Raw genomic sequence first — 25,116 nt, 5'->3', positions numbered from 1 at the left:
ATCTTGATATTTAGTTAGAAGACGAGCCTATTATTAAGTTTATAGGATTTTCTTAAAAGATTTATGGTGGTTTTTTTTCCATTATGTATTGCAATATGTAATACTCTCAGTCTTAAAATATATTTAATTTTAAATTTGTTAGTTGGTCTAATCATAAAAAAGTACTAAGAACTCTATATATCAAAAAGCATTGATCTGTCTATATCATAAAGCAAGAATCTCTCTTACCATAAATCAAAGATCTCTCTACACCATAAATCAAAGATCTTTCTAAAACATATATCAAAAATATCTCTGTACCATAAGGCAAAGATCTTTCTTAATAATAAAGAAAAGATTTCTCTAAATCATAGAACAAAACTCACTCTATACCATTAAACAAAGATCTATATATAGGTATACAGTATCATGGGATGTGTTTTCATACTTGTACGACATCTTCTTCCTGTTTGCGAAAAAAAAAACTTGAATTTTCCTTATACAATGGTAATATACAGAATTTTGTCACATTTTTTTTTCAGCTACCATAATCGCAAGTTTCCAATATATTTTACTAAACTTCCTTTAGAGATGATGTATTGGGGGCTTTCTTTTTGTACTTGTATGACATCTACTTCCTGTTTGCCCCCAAAAAAATCCTTATACAATGATAATATAAAAAAAGTTTTTGTCATATTTTTCTCAGCTACAGTAACTATTAATCATTTTTCTTAGCTAGTACTAATCACAGGTTGTTGATATTTTATACAGGTGGGTTTACTTTTTTTTGTCAGATATGTTTTCATACTGGTATGGCATCTACAAGATGTAGTTCCTGTTTGCTGAAAAAGCTTGAATTTTTCTTGTACAGTGGAAATTTACAAAATTTTCATCACAATTTTCTCAGCTTCTACTGGTCGCTGGTATATTGTATTAAGCTTCCTATGGGGATGTTCTATTATTGAATTAGTTTTCATACTGGTATGCCATCTTCTTCCTGTTTGCAGAAAATACTTAAATTTTCCATGTACTGTGGTAATATACAATATTTTTGTCACATTTTTCTCAGATGCATACAAAGCTTGATATGGGTATTCTGTATTATGGGATGCATTTTTGTACTCATATATTATCAACTTCCTGTTTGTGGAAATAACATGAATTGTTCTTATTTTTTATGGAAAGCTGGTAAATCACAAGTGAGCAGTTGCTCACAGTTGTTTTCTGATTGTTCATTTGTTGCTAGTATTGGACATTTGAAAAAGGGTATGTGTGGATGTATAATGTGTTTTAGTTCATCTATTTTTTTTTGCAGGTTGTAAGAGGTATTTTATTACCAGTACCCTTGTATATTGTATTTATGCCTTTGAACACTACCTGTTACTATTAATGCTTTGCATTTCAGAAATGAAAGTTCAAGTCTTTTTGCTGCAGCAGATGAGGTAAAAAACTAAGATTACGTACATATCAGTAGGATCTTGATATCATACAGGCATTCTGTGATAAGATTCTCAATTGCATACAGGCACATACTATTCCAAGCTCGGCACAGTGGCAGTCTTACATTTCCTGTCTTACTAAACGCTGCAGACAGGCCTTTTGAAGTTCTCTGACGATATTCAAGTCAACATCTTTTGACAATCAATTGTATAATGTTGCGTAAAATCATTCACATTTTCCTGACTTAGCAAGATTCTTGCATTTTCTGAGAGTACTGACTGCAGCGTCTAGAATGAATTTCAAATGTCAGACACTGTTTGAAGCTTGATACTATTCTTCAGTATGCGATAAGAATTTTGGATTACAAACAAGCATTTCTGTGATAAGATTCCATATCACTTTCAGGCATACATCTGATAAGACTCCACAGGATGAAACAGGAATTTAAAAATCGAAGGATGCTTCTTCACGCTTCAATGATTTCTTTCAATTAAATCTTCTTTGTCAGCAAAATGTGAGAGCACAGTTCATGAATCTGCCTTCGAGCTCTAAATAACAAATATGCATGTGTGATAAGATTCTTGACAATAATATATGAATATGTGTTATAAGGTATAAGGTCCTGAATTTGGATAGTGCTTACAGCTTATGAGTATTTAGATCATATAAATGTATACATATGATGAGATCCAGATTTTGAATAATTCCAATACACGACATGCTATGATAATGGCCATATTTGGCCCCTATTTTGCAAAAAAATAAGTTTGAAGTAAATGACAAAAATGCAATGTATGCAATGTTATGGATGATTAATTTTTTATACCCCAACTCAACAAGTGGGTGGTTAACTGGAATCACCTTGACCAACTGTCATTCTGTACGAATTTCATCACAATTATTTCTGCTCCTAATGGATGGATTAATTTCAAATTTGGTGTGTGGCTTTGTCACAAAATACTCTGCTCCCAATAGATGTACTGATTTCAGATTTGGATTTTCAAATATAAATATGGCATATGTTGCAAGTGACTTTTGTTGCTCTTGGATATCAACTTCCTGTATGAGTTGTGGTATGAAGCCTAGAAAGATACTATGTGCAACTTCATGTTTTAATATGGTTTTAGATTGTCACTATTTTATCAATTTTCATTTTTATGGAAGCCCCAAATTTCCAAAAACAAGAAAATTGTGGATAGTGCCAATTTTCAAAGCTGATATTGTTATTTTCAAAGATCCCTGCCAAAATGAACCAGGGATATCTTAAGTGATTCAAACTCTTATCATATTGGCATATAGAAATCATAAACAATAATTTGGGGTCAAGTTGGCAGAGGTACACTAAAATTGCAAAAATTTGTCCAAAAAGTGCCCTGTTTTAGCATATTTGATGGAAAATTTGCAGATTTGCCTAACTGGGGACATCATATTTTTAATCATATGCTTATGAATGTGTAAGAATATGCTAAATCATTCATTTAACATTCTTTCACAACTGACAAAATTTCCTCATATAGAATTTCTAATTTCCAGTTATGCAGGGGGCAAAATATGGTCCTTATTGTACTTTGTCGTTTTAAAGGGAAGGTCATATGATGGATTCTTGTATTTTTATGATATTTGTCTCCCGCTACAGGACATGGAAATGCCGTCTGTCTGTCAGTCTGTCCGGGTTTTCTGCCTTTTTTTGTTATTCTTTTTCCAAATAAGTTTGTTTTTGGTATGTGGCCTTATTATGAAGAGTTACAGATTAAGTTTGTCTTTGTTTGCAGTTGAATGATTTTTACAGAAGTTGTGGCCCTTGGACTTAGAAAATTTCTGTGAATTTAAAGTTTTCCGCACTTTTTTTCACGAGGGACATTGGAATGCTGTTCTTTTATTGGAAAGAAAACACCTCTTCAAAAATTTTCACTTATCGTTACTCTCTTCTTTCACACAGTTATGAAATGGTAATATAATTAAGACATTTTGCAGTTACTAAATCTATTTTCATATATTTCAGTTTTCCCATCTAATAGAAGATAACTCTGATTTAAAAGGCAGTCTGATGATTGGTGCTGATGCTGTTTCTAACCAGGATAATTCACGTAAGTGAAAAATAAAGTTTATATATCAAAAATACATTCATTATATCATTGATCTTTAAAGTTGACTGGTACATACAGTGAAATGCCAAAAGTATTGCAACAAACATGGCTTACATTGTTGAAGTTTACATAAAAGGTTTATGACATTTATGATAATTTTTCTCCTAATGAAAATGACATTGTTAGGTGGATAAAATGTTCAGACAATGTTCACCAGTAATAACATCCACACTTTTATATCCCCCACATGCAAAGTATATATGTAGTGATAGGAGTGTCAGTCCTACCTTCCGTTACACAGATGGGTACCCATCTCTTTTTGATACTCCTCCTATACCACTGAATGGAATTAAATAAAGCTTTCACAGAATCTTTTTCACATATTCCCATTGTACACCTATTTTAGATTTTTATTCAAATTAATTTGGGGTTTCACATAGCAAAACATGGAGTTAATCATTCTTAAATATGGGGACATGAGGATACCCATCTTTTATCCGTTACTTATCCTACACTGCTACATTGAATTTAATGAAACTTTCTCAGAATCTTTATTACATGTCAATTTTATGCCTCCTTCTCCCCTGTATTTTACATTTTGATAAGGTGCACATTATGATAGTTTACAGCCGTTTTGCAACATCCCATTGTTTCATGGTTACATGTCACTGGAAAACCAACAAGGGTATTAATACTTAATATTTGCAACCCCAATCTCCTGACCTAAATATAGTAGAGAATTTGTGGTTTGAAATCAAAGTCTAACTCCCTGAGTATCTCACAGAGATCAAATCTAGGGATGACTTGGTTGCAGCCATTCAGAAAATACAGAGATGACTTTCATCAGTCTGTATTAACAGTTTATTTTCCTCATTTCCACATCCATTTTGTCAAGTTATCTCAAACATTGACAATACAAAGTTAGAAATCAACTTTAATTATGTATAAATATGTTACTCATATAATTATTTTGCAGCTTATAAATTGTCCCTGATATTTGGCAATTCACTGTAGAAAAAACGGAGACATCCATGCATTGCAAGGGACATTACTATGTTAAAAATGAAATGTTATTATCAGTTATTAATGTAAGGAAAGACCAAAACCAAGAGTCAAATCAGGAATGAGTTTTTACATTCTTGATCAGGAAAGTAGTGTCACTACATAAATGTTTAGAGGGTCATATATATTTATTTTGAAACAACCGAGTTTTGAGTAATTCACTGTTAACTTGTTAATCTTGCTTTAATTATACCCCACACAACGAAGTTGCGAAGGGTATAATGTTTTTGACCTGTCTGTCAGTCTGTCTATTAGTCCATCATCAGTTTTCCAGACTTCTTTTTTAAATGCTTGCAGATATTGACATGATTTTTGGTATATAAGTTTACCATGATAAGTTACTGGTCAGGTTTAACTTTCCTTCCGTTCTGATAATTTTTACTGAAATGACAGCCTTGAACTTAACAAAATTCACAAAAATAATAGTTTTCCAGACTTTTTTTCTAAATTTTTTTCTATGATTTTTTGTATGTAAGTTCACCATGATAAGTTACAGGTCAAGTTTAACTTTTGTTCTGCTTTGATGATTTTTTGCCAAAATTACGGCACTTGAACTTACATGTAGCAAAATTCACAGAAAAAAAAGTTTTCCAGACTTTTTTACGAAATGCTTACAGATATTGACATGATTTTTGGTATATAAATTCACCATGATAAGTTACAGGTCAAGGTCAGGTTTTGTTCCACTCTGATGATTTTTACCAACATTATAGGCCTTGAACTTAGCAAAATTCACAGAAATAACAGTTTTCTGGACTTTTTTTTCTAAACGCTTGTAGATTATGAAATGATTTTTGGTATATAAGTTCACCATGATAAGTTACAGGTCAAGTGTATGTTTTGTTCCGTTATGATGATATTTACTTTGGATTAACTAAAACTCAAAGAAATCACAGTCTGGAGTTTGAAACTACCATTCTGAGTATCAGAATTTAGTTAGAAGAGAAAGGTCTAAAGCCTTAAAAAACACTCTTATTCCTTTTTTTATCGGGTCCTTCTACATGTATTTCTCGTACAAACACATTTACTTGAGTATCCAACATGGGGACATGTGGGGTATGTGAGCACACTCACTAAGGTTCTTTAATTTTCATGGCCAGAAATTGTTAGTGCCTTTTATTAGCTCACCTGGTCAAAAGCCATGCAAGCTATTGCCATTATTTGGCCTCCATCGTCGTTGTTAACAAAACTCTTCTTTTCTGATACTACTTGACCAATTGGATTCAAACTTGGTATGAATGTTCCTTGGGGTATATTGCATAGAACCAATATGGAGATTTTTGATCCATCAAAAACATGGCGGCCATTTCTAAAAACAGAACATAGGGGTCAGACAGTAATTATTCGCTAATCATATATCTCCAAAACCATTAGGTTTAGCCAAATTTTTTTGATTTCCTGAATAGGTTCTTATTATAAGGCCTACAAAAGTCTCAGGGATCAAAGTTGTCAGACGACTCCATGTAAGAGTTTTTGCCCTTGAAAGATGACTGTTTCTTTTTTTTTTCTTTTTTTTTTTTTTTACAGTTATCAGCCAATACGTTCAAAACTATACTAGATAGAAACCTGCTAGAATGATCTGTATGGTAAATCTAGAAAAGCCTTCTTGAGTCAAAATTTTTGGACAACTTCTTGTTAAATTATTGCTCTTGGAAGACAAAATTTAACAAGGTGTGCAATTCAGGCTGCTGGAGGTCTCTTGTCATTGTTATTTCTTTAAAAAATCTTCTCCTCTGAAATTACCAGACAAATCAGAACCAAACTTGTTTTGAATGTTCCTTAGGGTGTTCTGTATACAACTGGTATAGGGATTTTTGATTTGTCGAAAAAAACATGGCTGCTGTTACTAAAAATAGAACATAGGGGTCAGACAGAAGTTTTTCGTATATATATACCCAATACCGATAGGTTTAGCTGAATTTTTTCAATTGCTGAAATTATTCTCATTATAAGGCTTACAAAAATCTGCCATGTGTTAAAGTTATCAGATGACTCCTTGTTAGAGTTATTGCCCTAGAAAGGTGAAAAACTCGTTTTTTTTTTTACAGTTTTCAGCCAATGTCTTGAAAACTATGATAGATAGAAAGAATCTTTCAATCAGTGAAACGTCCTTATAATAAGACCTACAAAAGTGTGCAAAGATCAAAGTTGTTGGATGACTCCTTGTTAGAGTTATTGCCCTTGAAAGGTGAAAAATGATGTTTTAAGTAGTTTTCAGTCAAGATTTTCATAATTATGATAGATTAAAAGTAACTTTCAGTTGATGACATGATCTTCATGATAAGTACTACCAAATTCATTTTTGAGTCAAAATTGTCAGACCACTCCTTGTTTGAGTTATTGCTATTGAAAGGCAAAATTTTAAGCAGATGAGCAATTCAGGCTCATTGGAACCTCTTGTCTTTTAGTTTTGGTAAGATGCTAGCTAACTCTGATATACTCTGACATGTATTCTTATTTATTGATGGTATTAATTGTTCTATTTATATAGATGTTAAACAATTAAAATGGGAGGCTGAAAGAGATAGAAAACTCAAGATGGTTAGATCAACGAAACGTCAAAGAAAACAGAAAAAAATTCTGAAGAAGAAAAAGTGAATGAACTAACAGTTAGCTTGACATTGTCTTACAGTATCAATAAAAAATAACAGAAAGAAATGTTTTTATTACTTTCCATTGAACAAGAAATACCAATTATGCATCTGAACTTTTCATTCACAAGAATTTGGAATTGCTGAAATTGTTTCTTGTGACAAAAGCCCCCCAGACAAAAGCCCCCGGCCAAAAGCCCCCCATGAGAAATTATTTAATCACTTATGAATAATATTTCTATTAGTACTGAAAGTGTAAAATTTGAAATTTAGCTTCTAAATTGTTAACATTTTAACTTTTTGTTTCTTCTTAAGACAATATTTTATCAATAAAATGATAACAGTTGTCAAATATACACTCTTTAAAAAGGAAATATATCTAAAAACAGTCATTTTGTTTTCTTTTTAAAAAGTGTATTACTGGCAGCTTTTCTTTATTTCATTGATGAAATTTCAAATGATTCTGGTAATAAGAAATATAACATCAAATATAAAATGAGTAAACCCTTGAAAAAAAAATAGACACAGAAATTGAACCATTTTAATTCAAACAAAAACTTTCTACATACACTTAATAGAATTAAAAATTACACAAAAATAGACAAACACAAGTAAAATGCAATACCAATATAAAAGGAACAGTCACAACAAAAGAAAAATAGAAAAAATACACCAAAAAAAAAACCCGAAAATAAATATTTTTACAATAACATTATGCTTATTATAAGATGGGGGGCTTTTGTCCTAAGGGGGCTTTTATCCAGGGGGCTTATGTCCGGGGGCATTTGTCTGGGGGGCTTATATCCTAGACCCATTGGAGCTTTAATCCTCCAATATACACATATTGCTTGTATTAGTAGGCCAGTACTGAACAAAGGATTTCAAGGTTTTTAATTCACCTATGTAACACATGGCTATTTTATATACATTTGGTAAAGTCTTTTATCATACTTTTAGAATTGCTTGGTCGTAAAAATGGGAAGTGATCACAAATTTTTTTAAACTGCAAAAACAGCAAAAAACAAGTATTTCAAAATCAATTTCAAAACATTTTGGGGGTTTCCATTTCAAACGACCCACAATTTTTTTCTTGCCTTATAAACATAGAATAAACTTATGTTTTCGTCACAAGAACTTGCTAAACTATTTTTTGAAACCTAAATTCATGGTTGATTCGCTCAGATATTGCAAATAACATGGGAAATGGTATTAAAGCATTTACTTTTATGTATTACTATTGATGTGCCGGTAACTTGTTTATTGTATCCAACACAAGGTTGCGGAGCTTTTTTTCTTTTTGACCCATTCATGTATCAGTCCATACGCACATACTGCTGTCCGTCCTTATGTATGTCAGTTGGCAGATTAAAGCAGATTGTGCAAGATGACCGTGATCCATCAGAGGGTGGGGAGGCGGGTATATTGTGTTGGAAACACACTCTTCACTCAGATAAGACATTTATTTTTCTTGTTACCCGATCCAACCTAATTCAAGAGCAGATCCAAACTATGTGGATTTCTTACACAGGAGTATAAAACCTTGTATGGTGCAGTTGAATTGTTATAGTGAAAGCATTTGGTAGTTGTTACAAATAAACCTGAATCTACTAACAGACATTAAAGACACCCATCCCCAACATTTTTCCAAATGATGAAATAAAACATGGCTTGGTTTAAAAACTACCAAGCCACGGTGAAAACAGGAAAACAGTGGGAATATAAATACAAACATGCAAAGCTTGTCAGTTACCATATAGCCTTGTTATATGAAGCATACATTCTATGAAAGTAGAACTTTTGACCTACGATATGGTGCAGTTGTAAAACGATGCCAATGCAAAGTGTGAATAAAGCCTTTGCATGCAATAATACAATGCATTCAGACAAAGCTAAACTTTTCGTTATATATTTAAAAGAAATTCAAATAAATGTTCCTTTTTTGATGTTGCTGTATGATTTATCATCAAAAAGACTTGTAATAATCCCTGTAGATATAGAAGACAAAGTCTCTTAAAGATTTCATGAGTGAATTTTGTTTACAGAACAGCATTCTTAACTTACCTCTTTGAACTGCAGCTTTCAAATACAATACATGTATTTTGGTTTCATTGGTATAATCTTTGTGTGAAGTTGATGCAGACAACAGTTGTTTTATAATTCTTTTTTTTTAGCTTGGAGTGCCTAAAACAACGTGAGATAACTACTTAATACAAAGTTTGAATTCCCCTGACCATGATTCACATCAACAACTATGTTGTCCTTGAAATATTTAAGAAAAAAAAAAAGGTAGAGTTGAAGTCTAAAAGAAGTGTGTTCAAATGATTTGTCTCTTTGCAGAATATATCATTATATTTTTCCAGTATGAGACCATATTTTCAGATTGAATTACTCTTCACTTATAGATTAAATTAGTGATGTATGCATTTTGTAAATGTTACACAAACGTGTCCTCATTTGATTTCTTTTTCAAATCTTTCATGGTACACTGTATTTTGAAATGCAAATGAATACAATGGAGTTCCAGATCTTTTTAAATGCTTTTTTGCATAAAATGCAAGATGACCAATTTTGTAATGTGTTGGATATAGTCAATTTGTTTGGACATGTATCCAAATAAGGAGGTTCTTCTTGAGTATGCTTTTTTTTTTAACTTTAACTGCTAATGAAAGACTTGATAGAGATTTAAAGTCTCATGTACTTGTATGAGTCCTGTAACAACTTTTGTGATGCCTAATTTGGTTTGAAGGAATGTCACTGAGTGCATCAAATTCAATTAGTAACATTCTATTCACATTATCTGTGAGTGCCATAAAGCATTCATTCATAAAAGTGATGAAACATTTTAGCAGTTATTAGTTTCTGCTGTGTGACAATTTGGCATTTTAGACAACGATGCAAATTTATGGGTTTTTGTACACATTTCAGAAGCAAGGTTATGCAGTCAAGGAGACTGAGATTCAATCATGATATGCAAATATTATGGTTTTTTTATGGATATTCCAATTTTTGCAATGAATAAAACCAGTTCTGGATAAACACAAAACAAATCCGGAAGACAGCTCCACTGCCATTTAATTTAAAGGCCTGTAAAAATATAAAGTCACATCATTGATCTTCATTAAGTGAATAAATCACTTTAATGCATTCCAAATGTGATTAAAAAAGACTTATGAAAGTTCATATAGGTTATTTCATTAAGAAATCTAAAGCAATATAATGTTTGTGGGTTGATAATAATGTCGTTACATTTGATTATTTATGATTCAATATTGTTTTTATCAAGGTTTTCTCTTTATATGACAATGTTTTATCTGTCTATTGAGAAGAGAAATAAATTAGCACCAAAAGTTTAAAAATGTTTTTGGTGGAATCTCACTGTATAATTACAATCTTTTCAACATATCTTTGATCTTACAAGATTTTTAATAAATGTGACCATGGAAAACTTTTACAGCCAATCAAATCTTATGCTACGAGGACTTCTTTCAATCCATGCCAAAATTAGCCATGTGTTAGGTAAAAACCTTAAAGGGAGGTCTTTTTTCCAAATAAAGAGGGTTACCGGAAAACCATATGAATGTCTGTTCAATGTAACATGGACTACAACTCCTACTTATCCAGAATCAAATCACCATATCATCAAAAATTAAGACTTGTTAAGCACCAAAAACTACTGTTCAACTTTGTTCTAGATTAACTACAGTACCATCTTATATCATCCCCAAATACAATAATAAACAATGCTGGCATATCCTAAATTTAATTTCATTTACTGATGACAGCATTTCCCCATTAATATCCAACAAGGTAACCTATATTTTTAAGAAAATATACCCTTTTGTTTACATTTCAGCATGTCCATTTTAGAAATTTCTTCAAGATCAATAATATATATTGTTTTATTATAAAGCAGAACCATTTAAAAAAACTGCTACTACAAACAACTGAGTGTTTAAAGGAGACAGATCTTACCACTTTGGAAGAAAGTAGTGTTGGCAAACTCAAATTTGGACTATAAAGTGTAAGTTCGCAATTTTTACAAGTAGAGTTAAATCAATCCAGATAGTAAAAAAAAAGTAACTGTACTAAGTATTACATTGCAAAGAAAATACACAACAGAGATATTGGCTTTTATCTTTTGTATAGAGTCTTGGTTTTGTCCACCATTGTTTATGTTAATGGTATCACAAGCACTGAGACAGGGGAAGATAACTCCTGTAAAACTCCCAGTTGAGACAGATGCTTGGTTACCAAGGTTCAAAATACATCTAACTGATATAAAGGAACTGACAAAATTGTCCGTTTGAGACAGGTTTTTGATTATTCAGGGTTCAGTTTACACAGGTTTCACTGAATTTACTGGATTACTTTTATTTTCTACTGTTAATGGTAACTATAAACATCAGTAACTGATGGATAACATTCTCAACTACAAAACAAACTGTAAGAAATATACTTTTGGGAAATACATATTAAAATCCCCAAAATGGTTGTGATAACAATCATTTATTACGAGTAAAACCACATATTAAAATGTACACAGTCTACTCATTCAAAACAAATTTTTCTTATAATCTCAAAATCAAAACTGAATGTAAACAAAATTATGATGGCTAGATAGAAAACAATCAAGCCTTTATCAACGTTTGAATGTTAAGTTCAAGTTTTTGTAAGAATCAGGCATAATGGGAAAATTGGAAACTTGTCAAAAAACCCACTGATAGTACAATATAATTTCACTCAAGGATGCTTTCTCTATTTGAAAAGACCATTATTTGCTCTATGCATCACTTGATTTGCTCAGAAATTTTTCATAAGAATGATAGAATAAAGAGCTGCGCTGTAAGCGCACGATACGCCCTTGCCCTTTTAATGAATTTTTATGATTAACTAGAAATAGTGTGAGCCCTGTCAAATACCCCCCCCCCTAAAAAAAAAGTAAATAAAAAATGCATCAAGGCTAACTCAAGTTTAACTAAGTTTGTTGTCTTGATTTTTTTAACCTTGTTCTGACAAGGTTACAAAGTACCTTTTATATTTATTGGTCAATCATCATAACAAATGGTCCCTTGTCAACAATTTTTCAACAAATAAAATTTCCTTGGCCGTTTCCACCTCTTTTTTAAAAAGTAAATCTTCATAACACAGAAATGTAAAATTTGACATTTATACAAATCAGAAGGGAGCTTAGTTTAATAGATATGAATAATTCACCAAAGTTTCATAAAATTTAGTGAAAGTGTTTTTTTAGTAATTATGTAAAAAGTTGAAAATCCCCCTTTTTTAAAGTATAAAAATTCATATCACAGAAACGATGAATCTGAAATTTATAAAAATTGAAAAGGAATTTACATCAATATATATGAACAATTGACACAAGTTTCATAAGTTGATGACAGTGTTTAAAAGTTATTGTGCGTAACTGAAAAATCCCCCTTTTTTAAGTAAAGAAATTCATCACACGGAAATGATAAATCTGAAATTTAAAAAATTCATCAGAGTTTCATAAAAATTGGTGACAGTGTTTTTGAGTTATTGTCCAAAGTGTAGACAACAGACGGTATACCATAATATGTCCCGTATTAGGTGGACATATAAAAAAGAGGTTTTTGACAGAGTTAACTGCCCTTGAAAAGTTAATTTTCTTTTTTTTTTTTAATTTATTTGTTTTTTTCAATCCAACATGTATAACACCATTGATTCAGCATAAATACAGAATACATCATAAAACATGTCACCATTAATGCTGGTTTTCATTGTAAAATAAGTGTTGTTGGTAAAGTGAAAAAGAGAAATTGTTAAAAGAGATGGAATGATGGAGATACATGTATTGAATTTTGAATAAAAATTTTGTAACTAAGAATTAATAAATTGAACATATTTGCACCTGAAGAAGGATCTATCAAGATAAAAACTCAAAACTATCCCAAAGTTGGTTAAATTTATCTACACTTATTTTTCAGAGCAATCATTTTCCCTAAATTATACACATACTTCAGTTTCTTTTTAAGTCCTGATAAAACTAATTGTGATTCAAAATATTTTGTAACATAAATGTAATGTTTGATTAATAGTAATACATTGTTCTGTGCATTTCAATGAATTTTTTTTCCTTGATTCTGATGGTGCAAATAGTCAAATTAAACTTTCAAAATGGTGGTTTTTTTTTCATACCATGTTTCACCCAATGCCTGATTCTTACAGAGACTGACACTCAAGAGTCAGTAATGATATCTATATCTGTTGCACTTTGTTCAAATAACCAGCGATGTATACATATTGCATATTTTACTTACTGTGAAAGTACTATTGTTCATGGGGTACCAATGATAACTACAAAATCATAAATTCAAGAATCCACAAACTTGTGTTTCTTCCCTTATCCACCAATATTGGTATCCACGAATTTAAGAAGTTTCACAGTATATAATATACGGTTATTTCTCACAAGAATGAAACTAAAGGAAACTTCATTACTTCTAAAAATATTACCCTTTAAAAATACAAGTTCTATTTAAAAAGACAGGATTACAAATGCTCTGCATTTGTCAACATTTTTTTTCCATTATTAACTAAAACAATGACTACATTTGAATTCATATTTTTGATACAATGTAAGTGATGATACACAGTGGATAAAAAATGAAATATAAGACCAATGTTGCCAAATTTTAGTGCATCTCTGAAAAACAATTATACAACAAACAAAATAATTGATGTGACCAAAGAAAAAACATAGCAAAAAAAAGCAAATATTATGTAAGTATATTGTTATAAGTAAGCATGTTTGACACATTATATGATAATTAAATAGGTTTTTTTTCTACAAGAAAAACCCAATTGTATCAGAGCCAACTATTATCTTATGTGATATGTTTATAGTGCACATCAAGGCCCACCTTTCAACTAATTCAATCAGGTACATTGTATCTTTATCTGTCTGTAATATATAAAACAAAAGTTATTGTGTTAACACTTGTACAACCAATCCTAACCGTAAGTGTAAGACCTAAAAATCATATTACAGCTTTATATACCAATACATGTATTTTTGTTTCAAATATGATTCACAAGTGAGGCCCATTTTTTTTAGTTAATTAAATTTTATTATTTCATAGCAGAAAAATACCAAAAAAAATTTACTGATTATAAAAAAACCTAGACAGTCATCTACCCATAATCAAAGTAAACTTGTACACATTTATGTATTTAAATACTTTACAAGAACTTTACTGGACTACTAGAATCTATAGCTCATTAAACCAGTGACTTAAAATCTGTAGTTTTAACGAAAATAAACAGCAGATTTTGACCACAATTCAAAATGCACATCTTCAAATGGTAATTAAGGAGATAGACCTAGGCTAAGGGGCATAACTCATACAAATCATCTTTATGTTTGTGTAAAGCATTTTACATCAATCTCATGTAAGCATCAAAGTACCTTGGATTTCATTCTGTTTCAAGTTAATGCTTGATAGGCTTTTGGTAAAGTAGAATATAATACAAACATATTAATGATTTCAAGAGTTATTTCCCTTACTCTAGGTCTACCTCCTTAATACATGTATATTATTTGAGTTGGATGCTTATTAAGTTTTGCTTAAAAAAATTTTCTAAAAAAAAGCATCAATATTCTCATCTTGAAATTGGAATTTTTACTTTTAAAAATTATCACTTTAGCACAATGTACATTTTTTTCATAAACCTAAGCATCAAAATCTGTTATCAGTGATGCAGGACTCTTACTTTATTTTCATTTAACCCATCTTCTTACTTTATTTTTATTTAACCCATCTTCTTACTTTATTTTTATTTAACCCATCTTCTAAAATTATATTTAAGAATGTCAATATTTCATCAGATCTATAATAAGTGGGATACAAGTAGGGCTTCAATATGTTTTTTATTATCTTTTTTTTCCTTTTCAAACCATTTTGTTTGGTAAGATTTTTCTTCACACTATAAAGTGAGTGAAATATAGAAAAAAATAAAGGATTGTACTGGCATTCCATGATTTAAATCCTACAGATACAACTACAGATGTGTATGGATTTCTGGTTAAAATAGAAATAGCACTAGCTATACAAACAATAGCATTATTGAGTATTGGCATTTGATAGAAAGCTGCGATTGTTGCTTATCAGGACAAAAATGGTGCTCATCAATTTAATGGTCTACAACAAAATGTAAACTAGAGCCTCTAGAGAGCCAGTATTACTCACAATACAACACCAAATCTTTTAGTTCATAGGCAAAAGTCCTTTAATGGAGGCTGTTTATATCATACATTAATTGGATACTTACAGATGTTTGAGAAAAAGCAAGAAGTAAAAAAAAATCAAATTTAGCATATTGTAGAAGACATCTTCTAAAAAATACAACTTCAACTACAATGTAATACATTTCTTGTCATTAAGACATTTTCATTAAATAAACATTTCTTGCAATCTGTTACCGTTTTCAAGAGAAAAGTCAAATACAGTAAAAATCCTGATTTTGGAATAACAACGGCAATTGGTCTTACCGTTACTTTATCTTACAATAAAATAAGTTAAGACTTACATATGCCTTGTTATGAAGATAATTTCATCAACAGAAATTTTCTATCTATTATAGTTTTTAAGAGAGAAACCAAAACAGCAAATTTTTTTTGTCATTTAAAGGGAATGAACTACTATAATGAGTTGTTGCTTAACTTTGACCCAACTGCAACAACTGTAGACTCTCAGATGGAAAACGACATTTAATTTCCTCTCACCGAAAATAACATATATGGCATGTTAAAATTAGTAACTACATCCAACATTTCTAGAAATAGCATTAGCAGCCATGTTTACCCTCAAATAGCATACTATAATTGTATTTATTTTTGCAGTCTATTTATTTTAGCAATTTTCATCATCAGTAATTATTTACAAAATTAGTACCCATGAATATGCAAACGGACATTACTTTCAACATGACATGAAAATAAGTACAATTAGTGAAATCAAAACAATTTTCAAAGTATACACCCCAATCAAAAATGTGGTTTTGAAGGAAAATATCTTTAAAGAAAGGTTAAGGACAACAGTCAACCACTAGGTCACTCCAGGTCAGCTTAAGAAAGAATGAATCATCAGGGATATTGTTACAGCAATTTCTGGGTAGATATAATGCCTACAACCATTTTTTATTAATGGGGAAAATGTTCTTCTTAAAATAAGTGTACTTAGAAAAGCAGTGCATTAAATTAGAAAAATACTCCAAGAATCACAAAAAAAAAAAACAAAACAAATATGTCTGTTGCTTTATATTAATAATTGCAACTATTGTGACAAGAAAACATGCAGAGTATTCATTTCTATGGTAGCACAATCATTCAATAAAATCAATTAGTATAAAAGAATTAGACTACACTACAAAGGAAAGGATTAAGAAAAAAGAGAAATAGAGAGTGACACATTGTTTTTGTAAACAATTACAAATAAATGTACTTAATTTCTCACCATTTACACTAATCAGTATGTGTGTCAATGAAGTTAAGAAACATACCTGAACCAATTCCAAAATAATCATACTATTACATTTTTTAAAAGTAAACTAAATTTTCTTATGTGGATCTGACTTGCAAAGCAGCAACAATGGAATTGGTATTTGTCAACTTAACTGAGATGAAGAGAAAACAATTGTAACTGATCCTCATGTTTCTACACATCTAATAACAATCTTATTGCTTGTAACATGAATATAATAAACAATCACTAAATGACTCTAAAGCTGGTATCATGTATCATAGTCATCATCTTCAGAGTTCTGTACAGAGTTATTGTTCTTTGATGACGAGCCTGTGCATAAGTCTAATGGTTGATTTCTGTAACAGAGAAAGTTTCATACATACAATAAAAGCTGATTTAATACAGAATTATGGTGTAAAATAGAACTACATGTACATCACATCATTTGTTTTAATTTTAAAAGTTAACTATTTTATTGATTATGCCACATTGACAAACTTTGTATCGAAAAAGAAAACAAATAAACATCACATACGTAATTATTTATGTTCCAAGTATAAATCAATCATTTGTGTATGTACATGTATTAGTGAATATTAGTTTGATTTCATCACATATTAAAGAAAAAATGCAAATACAATGCTGAAATGTCAAGTACCATAATAAATCTACCTGAAAAACCACACTGTTTGTTACAGAATTAAAAAAAAAAACATTTGTTTAAAACCTAACATGGATTAACTGTTGGTAAAACTTACTGATGATGATAGGAGATAGGAATCCTGAGCTAAGGAATGATGTAAAATTTACTGATCATTAATGGTGGTGGCAGTTGGAATCCAGAGTTATGGAAGGGTGTAAAATTTATTGATCATTAATGGTGATGGGTGAAGAAAACTCTGAGCTAGGGGATGTACCGTAAAAGTTACTGATCATTAATAGTTATGGACACTTGGAACCCCGAGTTAGGGAATGGTGTAAAACTTACTGATCATTAATGGTAATGGGCACTAGGAACCATGAGCTAGGGAATAATGTAAAACTTACTGATCATTAATGGTGATAGTTTGTGAATACCCTGAGTAAGGAAGAGTGTAAAACTTACTGATCATTATTGTTGATAGGTGGTGAGAATCTTGAGCTAGGAAATACTTACTGATCATTAATGATGATAGGAGTTGGGAACCCTGAGCTAGGAAATACTTACTGATCATTAATGGTGATAGGTGGTGGAAACCCTGAGCTAGGGAATACTTACTGATCATTAATGGTGATAGGTGTTGGGAACCCTAAGCTAGGAAATACTTACTGATCATTAATGGTGATAGGTGATGGGAACCCTGAGCTAGGAAATACTTACTGATCATTAATGATGATAGGTGTTGGGAACCCTGAGCTAGGAAATACTTACTGATCATTAATGGTGATAGGTGGTGGAAACCCTGAGCTTGGGAATACTTACTGATCATTAATGGTGATAGGTGGTGGGAACCCTGAGCTAGGGAATGGTGGCATGAGTGGAACAAATTTATTTCCTGGAGACATAAGTTGGCCAGGGAGTGACATCCCAGTGTGACCTGTGTTAGCACGTGGCATCATATTGCCTGCTGGTAGAGCCATGGTATTATGTCCAGAGTTGCCATGCAACATCATTTTTCCTGGAGGTAAAGGCATGTTATTATGTCCAGTATTACCAGGAGGCATATAGCTTCCTGGAGGTAACATATTATGACTGCGGTTTGCTTGTGACATCAAATGACCAGTTGGTGGTGGCATGTTATTCAGTCCTGTGCTTGGCAACATTTGGCCCGGTGATGGCATATTATTATGTCCATAAGGTGAAACCAAAGATGATGATGTATGACTAATTGGTGAAGTAAAGTTTGATTTTTGTGCTAATTCTGAACTATTAGAAGATGATGCATTAAAACTTTGATCATGACAGATATTTTCTGAAGGATGATATTCAGATGAATGATCTTCTTCATCCGTTTCTGTGTCCTCATCATCATCCTCCTCCTCATCTTCAACATGATCATCACACATAGGATTATCACCATTGTTTGATGTGTGACTATTCTCCTTAAAACACATAAGGTACATAAAATTATATTCATGAAAATTATCCATAAGCTCAATGAAAAAAATAGTCATAAAAGGAAAACATTGAAGTCTAAAACTATTTGATCAAGTTAAAGCTACACATCACTGTGTCATAGTTTACCTTTCCTCTTTCACCTACACTGGATGTGACATCATCCTTTTTGAGCAACTTGAGGGCTGTTTCCAGACGCTTACCCCTCTAGTGCACCAGGTCCAGGCTCCCAGTTTTTAGTGGAGTCTGGGTTGCTCATTTGATTTGTTTCTTTCTGTTATTTTGGATATTTCACGTTCTTTGTTGTGTATGTTATTTCCCCTGTCTAGTCAGTATCCATGGACTACATTCTCTATTTTACCTTACAAATCCTGGTTCCCTTGATTTCCCTTTCATCAATTTCCATAACATATATATGACTGTACTGAATAACGTAAGATTTGAAGAAATTTGGCAATTCAGTGCCGTAACTCTGGTACTATCTGTATTCAACAGATAGAGTCTTGGTTATCAAGGCCAGAGAAAACTACAGATTATCTCCATTCTAGGGGTTCAAAAACATGTCATATTTCTCACTAAAGAAACAAGAAAACTCATAATTTTAGCTGTGTGAGATTTCCTCATCTCACCCACAGTTGAGACAGAACACATGCTCTTTCCGTAAAAAAATTGGCACAACGATCTTATCTTACCAATACATGTTTGAAAATTCTTTTAAAATATTAATTCATTAAAAATAACCGGTGACTGATTACTTCTTGCAGTTAACTGTTTTGAAGTGACCTAAATTTAAAACCTGGTTGTGACATATCAGTGGCCTGATACATCATGATCAGCTGTTAAATGCAGGTCATTTCAATTCAAACATTTTATTTGAAAACTAATTAGAAGTGAGAAAAAGGATCAAATTTTTCTCATGTAAGAATCTCAGACACCCTTAGGTACGATTTAACAGTTCTCTTAATTGATGGTGCTTCATTAGAGAATGATTAAAATATTTTTCGGACCATAAGTCGATGGAGTATAAGTCGAATTGCCTAATTTAGACCAAAATCAACAAAGAATACATAGATAAGTCAAATTTGCCAGATAAGTTGAAGGTAAGTCATCTGCATTTATATTGTAGGTGTCAGCGGAGATCCGAAATGAGCATCTTGATTTTTCACAGCATATTATTCCAGCAATGTTACCTTGTTTAGTATTTCTGAATTAAATTAAAATTGATATTTGTATTTTTGTTAAAGTTTACTTTGTCCACGAGTTCAATTATTTTTTATTGATTTGCGTGTCAATTGCTCTGAAGCCTTAGATCATCATGTGTACAAAATCATAAGCACGTCAAACATGGGCACCCAGGTGTGAAATTAATGGGAAATTAGTTATAGGTCATGATTACAAGCAATAATTAATACACAATTATGTGGTATTTCGAAATACAATAACAAAATTTGTTCCCTTTGTATTTTGTTGCAATTATCCATTTAGATAACACTTTATCTGATTATAATTTGAGCCCTGTGCGAATGTGTTACGACATACCATAAATGGATATTAATTTGCATATGAAAGGACCGATAAATCCTGAACACTGGATAAAGTCTTACCAGTAAATAAGAGTTTTGTTAAAGTATCTTCTAGACTTTGTTTATATATTTTAATGGTTTTAAAGTTTTTATTGACATCGTCATATTTATTCATAAAGGATAGCGGCAATGATCAATAATCATTGAATTTATCACCAGTTTTACTGTTTAAGTTATGGTTTTGGTTGATTGTTTACATCAAATTTTGAATGAAAGCAGTCAAAAATGAAAATAATAACTCTAATAAAATGCATTGTAGATGAACATTTTTTCTTGAAAAATCCTTATATAAGTCGAAGTGGACAATAAGTCGAAGCTGACACTTTGCTGAAAAAAAGTATCAACTTATAGTCTGAAAAAATCCTTCTCGGGTGTCTGAAATTTCCCTATCTTGCACTCATACATGTGTTAGATTCTTAACATCTTAACAGTAAGTGTTGCTATTTTGAGCTACCAAAATTATCTCACAACCTTACTATCCTAAGAAAAAGGAAAAGTGAAAAAGACCAAAAATTTTGAAATTTTGCATCGTCTGATAAAAAGAAACTGACATTAAGTGATTCTGTACCATTTTTTTCTTAATGTACTCAAAAAAGTTAAGTATTCACACAGATTTTTTGTAACTGTGTCTTTTTTCTTTCAGTAGACAAAAAAAAAGCAAATACAAAATGAGAATATGACCCATAAATAAAATAAAACTATTTATTAAACAATGTCAAAAACAACAGAAAACCTTACCTCTGAACTATCTGATGATTTCTTTTTTCTGCCTCTCTTTTGTGGCTTCTCTTTCTGTTTTCTTGGTCTAACAAAAACAAAAGCCAATTTTATAAAACAGGATTCTCAACTTTAAACAATTTTATTTCACAATTTATGCCTATGTCCTAACATTGCTACATAATGAATTTCCACAAAATGGTGACATAGTGTGCACACCAACACTTAAAGTGTTTATACCTAATCTACTGTTGAGAAATGTTAAAAAAATATATAAAGTCATTTAAATCTAAATCAAAATAGTGGTCTAGTATGCACATCTACACTTCACAGCTTCAAATCCTATCAAATAGAAGACATCGAACAATTAGTTTCAGATGAGTTGCATTTACCAGTTTTCCTATGGTTGAGAAATATTAAAAAATAATCTAATTCCTGTCACTCCTACAAATATTTTCAAATCAAAACTGTCACATTATGCACATCTACACTACATAACAAATTCAACCAAATATTAAAGAAATCTGACAAGCAGTTTCAGAGGAGCTGAGTTAACAAATTCTTCTGTGGTTCAGAAATAAGAAAAATAACTAAATCTAACAACATTTACAAAACTTGTTGATCAAAATAATATAAAAGTATACATGTCTACTTCAGAACAATAATCCTACCAATATGGAAGAAATCTTACAAGTGGTTTTAGATGAGTTTTGTTCACAAGACCTTACAGATGGATTGCTACTATTACCATGTACCTCCGTCACTTTGCAGTGAGGGACTAAAAATACAAATAGTTAATAGAGTACCTTTTTATTTTCTTTGTTTCTCCTTGAGTTGAGCATTCTCCTTCTTCCTCAGCTTGATGGTCAGGAACTGATGATACAAGGTCTCTCAAAAAGTCAAATTTTTTTTCTGACTGGATAGTCTGTTTGCTAAAAGATTGAAAATATTTGTTATAGAGCGAATAATTCAAAAAACTAAAAACAAAACCACAAAACAAGGACCTCTCAGCCTATAACATCAAAGCTGCCAAAAATTTCAAATCATTGCTATGAAAGATTCCTAAGTTACAAATTACAGATATTTATGATGGTAGGATAACTTCTTTATACCTTTAATAGAAAAAATACCAACTTGCAATACTCAAAACTGAAAATAGTCCATTTTATAGTTGTCATTTTTATTATAAAGGACATTTTCAATGGCATAATTGTTTGCCTGTGTTTTAATATTTATTGTAAATGTATGTGTTTTTGAAGATTTTTTTGTCATTTCTAGTTAAAGTGAGATATTACAACTTACATGTGTGTAGCTGTCAGGGTTTTGGCATTCTTTGCTTGAGTTGTCTCTCCTGTCTTCACAATGAGAGTCTCAATAAACATTTCCAATGCTCGAGCTAATCATCATTAAGAAAAAAATCTTAAGAAACTAATTACAAAACACAAGTTACTATCCACACAAGATGAATTTTAAAAAATCAGTTCAGGAGACAATTTATGCTTTTGCCTTTAGAATTTCAATGTGAAAAGGGTTCATAACTCCTCCTTAAAATGTTTAGGCACTATACACTCCTATATTTTTTGGCCAACAACATCGTGTTAAATTTTGGTTATGCAGTTCTTAAAGTATAATTCGGAAACCAAAAGTCACAGACAGATATTAGGACACTTCCAACTTGTTGGACAAGGAGAGGTGGAGAAATAAATAAAAAAAAAAGATTTTACATTGATAATTGATTGAACTTAAATTTTACATGTGAACTATGCATTAGACAATTGTATACACTGTAGTACATTGATATAACTAGAAAAGTCAACAAAAGATACATATAATGACAGGAACAGCAGCAGCAACTTTTCCAACTTCTTCATCAGTCTGCATTATCTTTTTTATCCTGGCCTACAAAAAATGGCTCTTTAGTTAAACAAGATTTTTTAACTACCTTCTCAATTTACATAGGTGATTTAATTTTGAATGATTAGTATCATAGAATATATTTTATATCTTTATACAAAGAATTAATAGATATCTAAAACAAGCATTCAAATAGGCATCAAGGGAGGGTTGTGAGTAACAACAAAGCATATTTTTAAAAAAATATTGCTTAAAATGTTCATAAAATTTAATAAGCACTTGTCATGGTTAAATTTCAGCATGAAGGAAAATAAAAAAAAAAAGATGCAGTTCTGAAGTCCATCCAGAAGACTAGACATCTACTTTCTCTAAGCCTGATAAAGATTCTCCAAAAATTCAATCTTAAAGTAAATCCTTGATAAGAAACTTAATGCCAATTACTTAACAAGATGTAACCCAAATAGAAAACATTCATAAATAAGATCAGAAATTGTAAGTCAAGATTTCATGCAACATTTAATACCAAACACAAAGGTCAAGCAAGGTTTTGAATTTCTGCATTAAAAACTTAGCTTTGCATGACCACAAATTTACCAAATATCTGAAATATACATTGTTTGGGTGTGCATTTTTAACACCTAATCTATTGTAATTTTCTACAGTATTGTGATTAGCAGAAAGAAGTTTTGAGAGGAAATGGAAACAATAAAGAGTACTCTCAAGCACCCTTTCTAAATCAGTTTTTCATACTCTAAGGTGTGTGTGCCATCATCCCGATTAACTTTAAAGGTGTATTACTGTTACTTTTACTCATTTCCCTGCATTGGACAAAATTCAATTAATTTGCTGTTAACTCCTCAAATTTATTAATGTTTTAAATCATTGAACATATCTGCAATATGTATTGTATATTGATATATTGTGATATCAGCAAAAAAATACTGAAGCATCAGCAGTGGAATAATTCATTCAAATATGTCAAAATGCCAAAACATGATAAAAATAATCAAGTTCTTGTATAGGGATTACTTGTAATTATTTATTTGACACGAGACTAAGGAAAACATGTATATATTATGCTGTAACTTAAAATCAAAAGGAGAAATGCCAAATAGTTGACATTTTCTGTCTGTAGCAATTAAAATTTTGATTTCCATACCTTGTTGAATATTAATTAAAGTTCCTTTTAAGTGATCAGATGTATTTCTACAATTTGTGAAGGTCCCTCATGATGTCTATCATGACCTTTTGACCTGATATCTAACCATAAAGGTTAACAACTTGCTGCAATTTTCTGGTTTTAAACCAGAACATTCTGACCAAACACCAATAGGAAACAATTCAATTAATTTAACAGGGTTTTAATGCTTCAAAACTGAAAATTGATTGATAAAACTTTGACTACTAGAATGACCAATTAGGGGCAATCTTTTACTCTCAGCTCTCCCCTACTTTACCTGCATTATCATGCATGGCCATATCTTTAAACAAATTGCATAAAAATGTACTATTGTGACCTATGCAACATCAACTTTGAGGATTCTTGTGTTATATATGTATTTAGATTGTGTAAAGTTAACTATAAAATACAATGTATAAATTTTATATCAAAAACTTTCAAATTCATTTTGGATATTTTAGCAAACTTTTAAAAAATGTTTTAAGTACATTGTATAACAATTACTCATGACAAATGTCCAACAGTAGAGAAATTTACAAAATAAAAATAGAAGCAAAATTTATATCCACTCTCTAATTTGTTCTTTAGTCACTCTGTCAGTGCAGTGACTTTGAACTTTTTTGTTTTCCTACTACTAATAGCAGGAACAGTAAGTTTATGGTGCAGATAATGTATTCAACGATTCATATCAGTAAATTATCACTGAACAGTATCACTGGAGGGAATCTTACTGGTGGAAATCGTGAGTTAAACTTCTTTTTCTTGCTTGGCATGTTTAGTGTGTCCTAAAAATATAGTAAACAGAGGGAAATCCCTGAACAGACAACACACCAACAAGGCGGAAGTGGTTGCTATTGTTGTACTTTCTTGAACAAGACGGAGGTCTCCGAATGCATTGATCAGATGGCATTGTTGCCAGTCATGTGTTAAAATACGAAGATGCTCGTACATTAGTCCTTTATATGTTTCAAACTAATTTTAGAACACTTTTAATCCGTCGTATTAGAACTTTGAACTCGGGAAATATT

At 31.1% G+C, this 25,116-nt stretch overlaps 2 protein-coding genes across 2 annotated transcripts in view; one reads left to right on the top strand and one right to left on the bottom strand.

Moving 5' to 3' along the window:
- Positions 1–7,226, top strand: part of LOC148624039 (CCAAT/enhancer-binding protein zeta-like) — a 30,616-nt gene extending 23,390 nt beyond the window's left edge. The window contains exons 26-28 of the mRNA XM_088566467.1: positions 1,385–1,421; positions 3,422–3,506; positions 7,060–7,226. Coding sequence (XP_088422593.1) covers positions 1,385–1,421; positions 3,422–3,506; positions 7,060–7,166 — 229 coding nt within the window. The 3' untranslated portion in view covers positions 7,167–7,226. The remainder of the gene's footprint in view (positions 1–1,384; positions 1,422–3,421; positions 3,507–7,059) is intronic.
- An 8,798-nt stretch (positions 7,227–16,024) lies between these two features.
- LOC148624038 (uncharacterized) lies at positions 16,025–24,966 on the bottom strand. Its single transcript, XM_088566466.1, has 7 exons — positions 24,820–24,966; positions 22,881–22,953; positions 22,357–22,450; positions 21,861–21,986; positions 21,076–21,142; positions 18,122–18,741; positions 16,025–17,015 (listed from the first exon to the last, which is right to left on the bottom strand). Exons 1-7 carry the CDS (start codon positions 24,859–24,861, stop codon positions 16,928–16,930), a joined length of 1,110 nt encoding a protein of 369 aa, XP_088422592.1. The 5' UTR covers positions 24,862–24,966; the 3' UTR covers positions 16,025–16,927.
- Positions 24,967–25,116: the final 150 nt, after the last annotated feature.

This window comes from Perna viridis, chromosome 2 (genome assembly GCF_037379345.1).
Source record: "Perna viridis isolate PV_CMFRI_1.1 ecotype Kerala chromosome 2, ASM3737934v1, whole genome shotgun sequence".
In the NCBI taxonomy this organism is placed as follows: domain Eukaryota; kingdom Metazoa; phylum Mollusca; class Bivalvia; order Mytilida; family Mytilidae; genus Perna; species Perna viridis.
Note: the sequence above shows the minus strand (reverse complement) of the source record. Positions and strands in the feature narration are given on the sequence as shown.

Coding starts and splice junctions, on each gene's coding strand:
- LOC148624038 (XM_088566466.1), bottom strand. CDS start 24,861: ATGCCAAGCAAGAAAAAGAAGTTTAACTCACGATTTCCACCA. Junction 22,451..22,880: donor TGCTGTTCCTGTCATTATAT/GTATCTTTTGTT, acceptor AATGATGATTAG/CTCGAGCATTGGAAATGTTT. Junction 21,143..21,860: donor GAAACAAAGAAAATAAAAAG/GTACTCTATTAA, acceptor TGTTTTTGTTAG/ACCAAGAAAACAGAAAGAGA.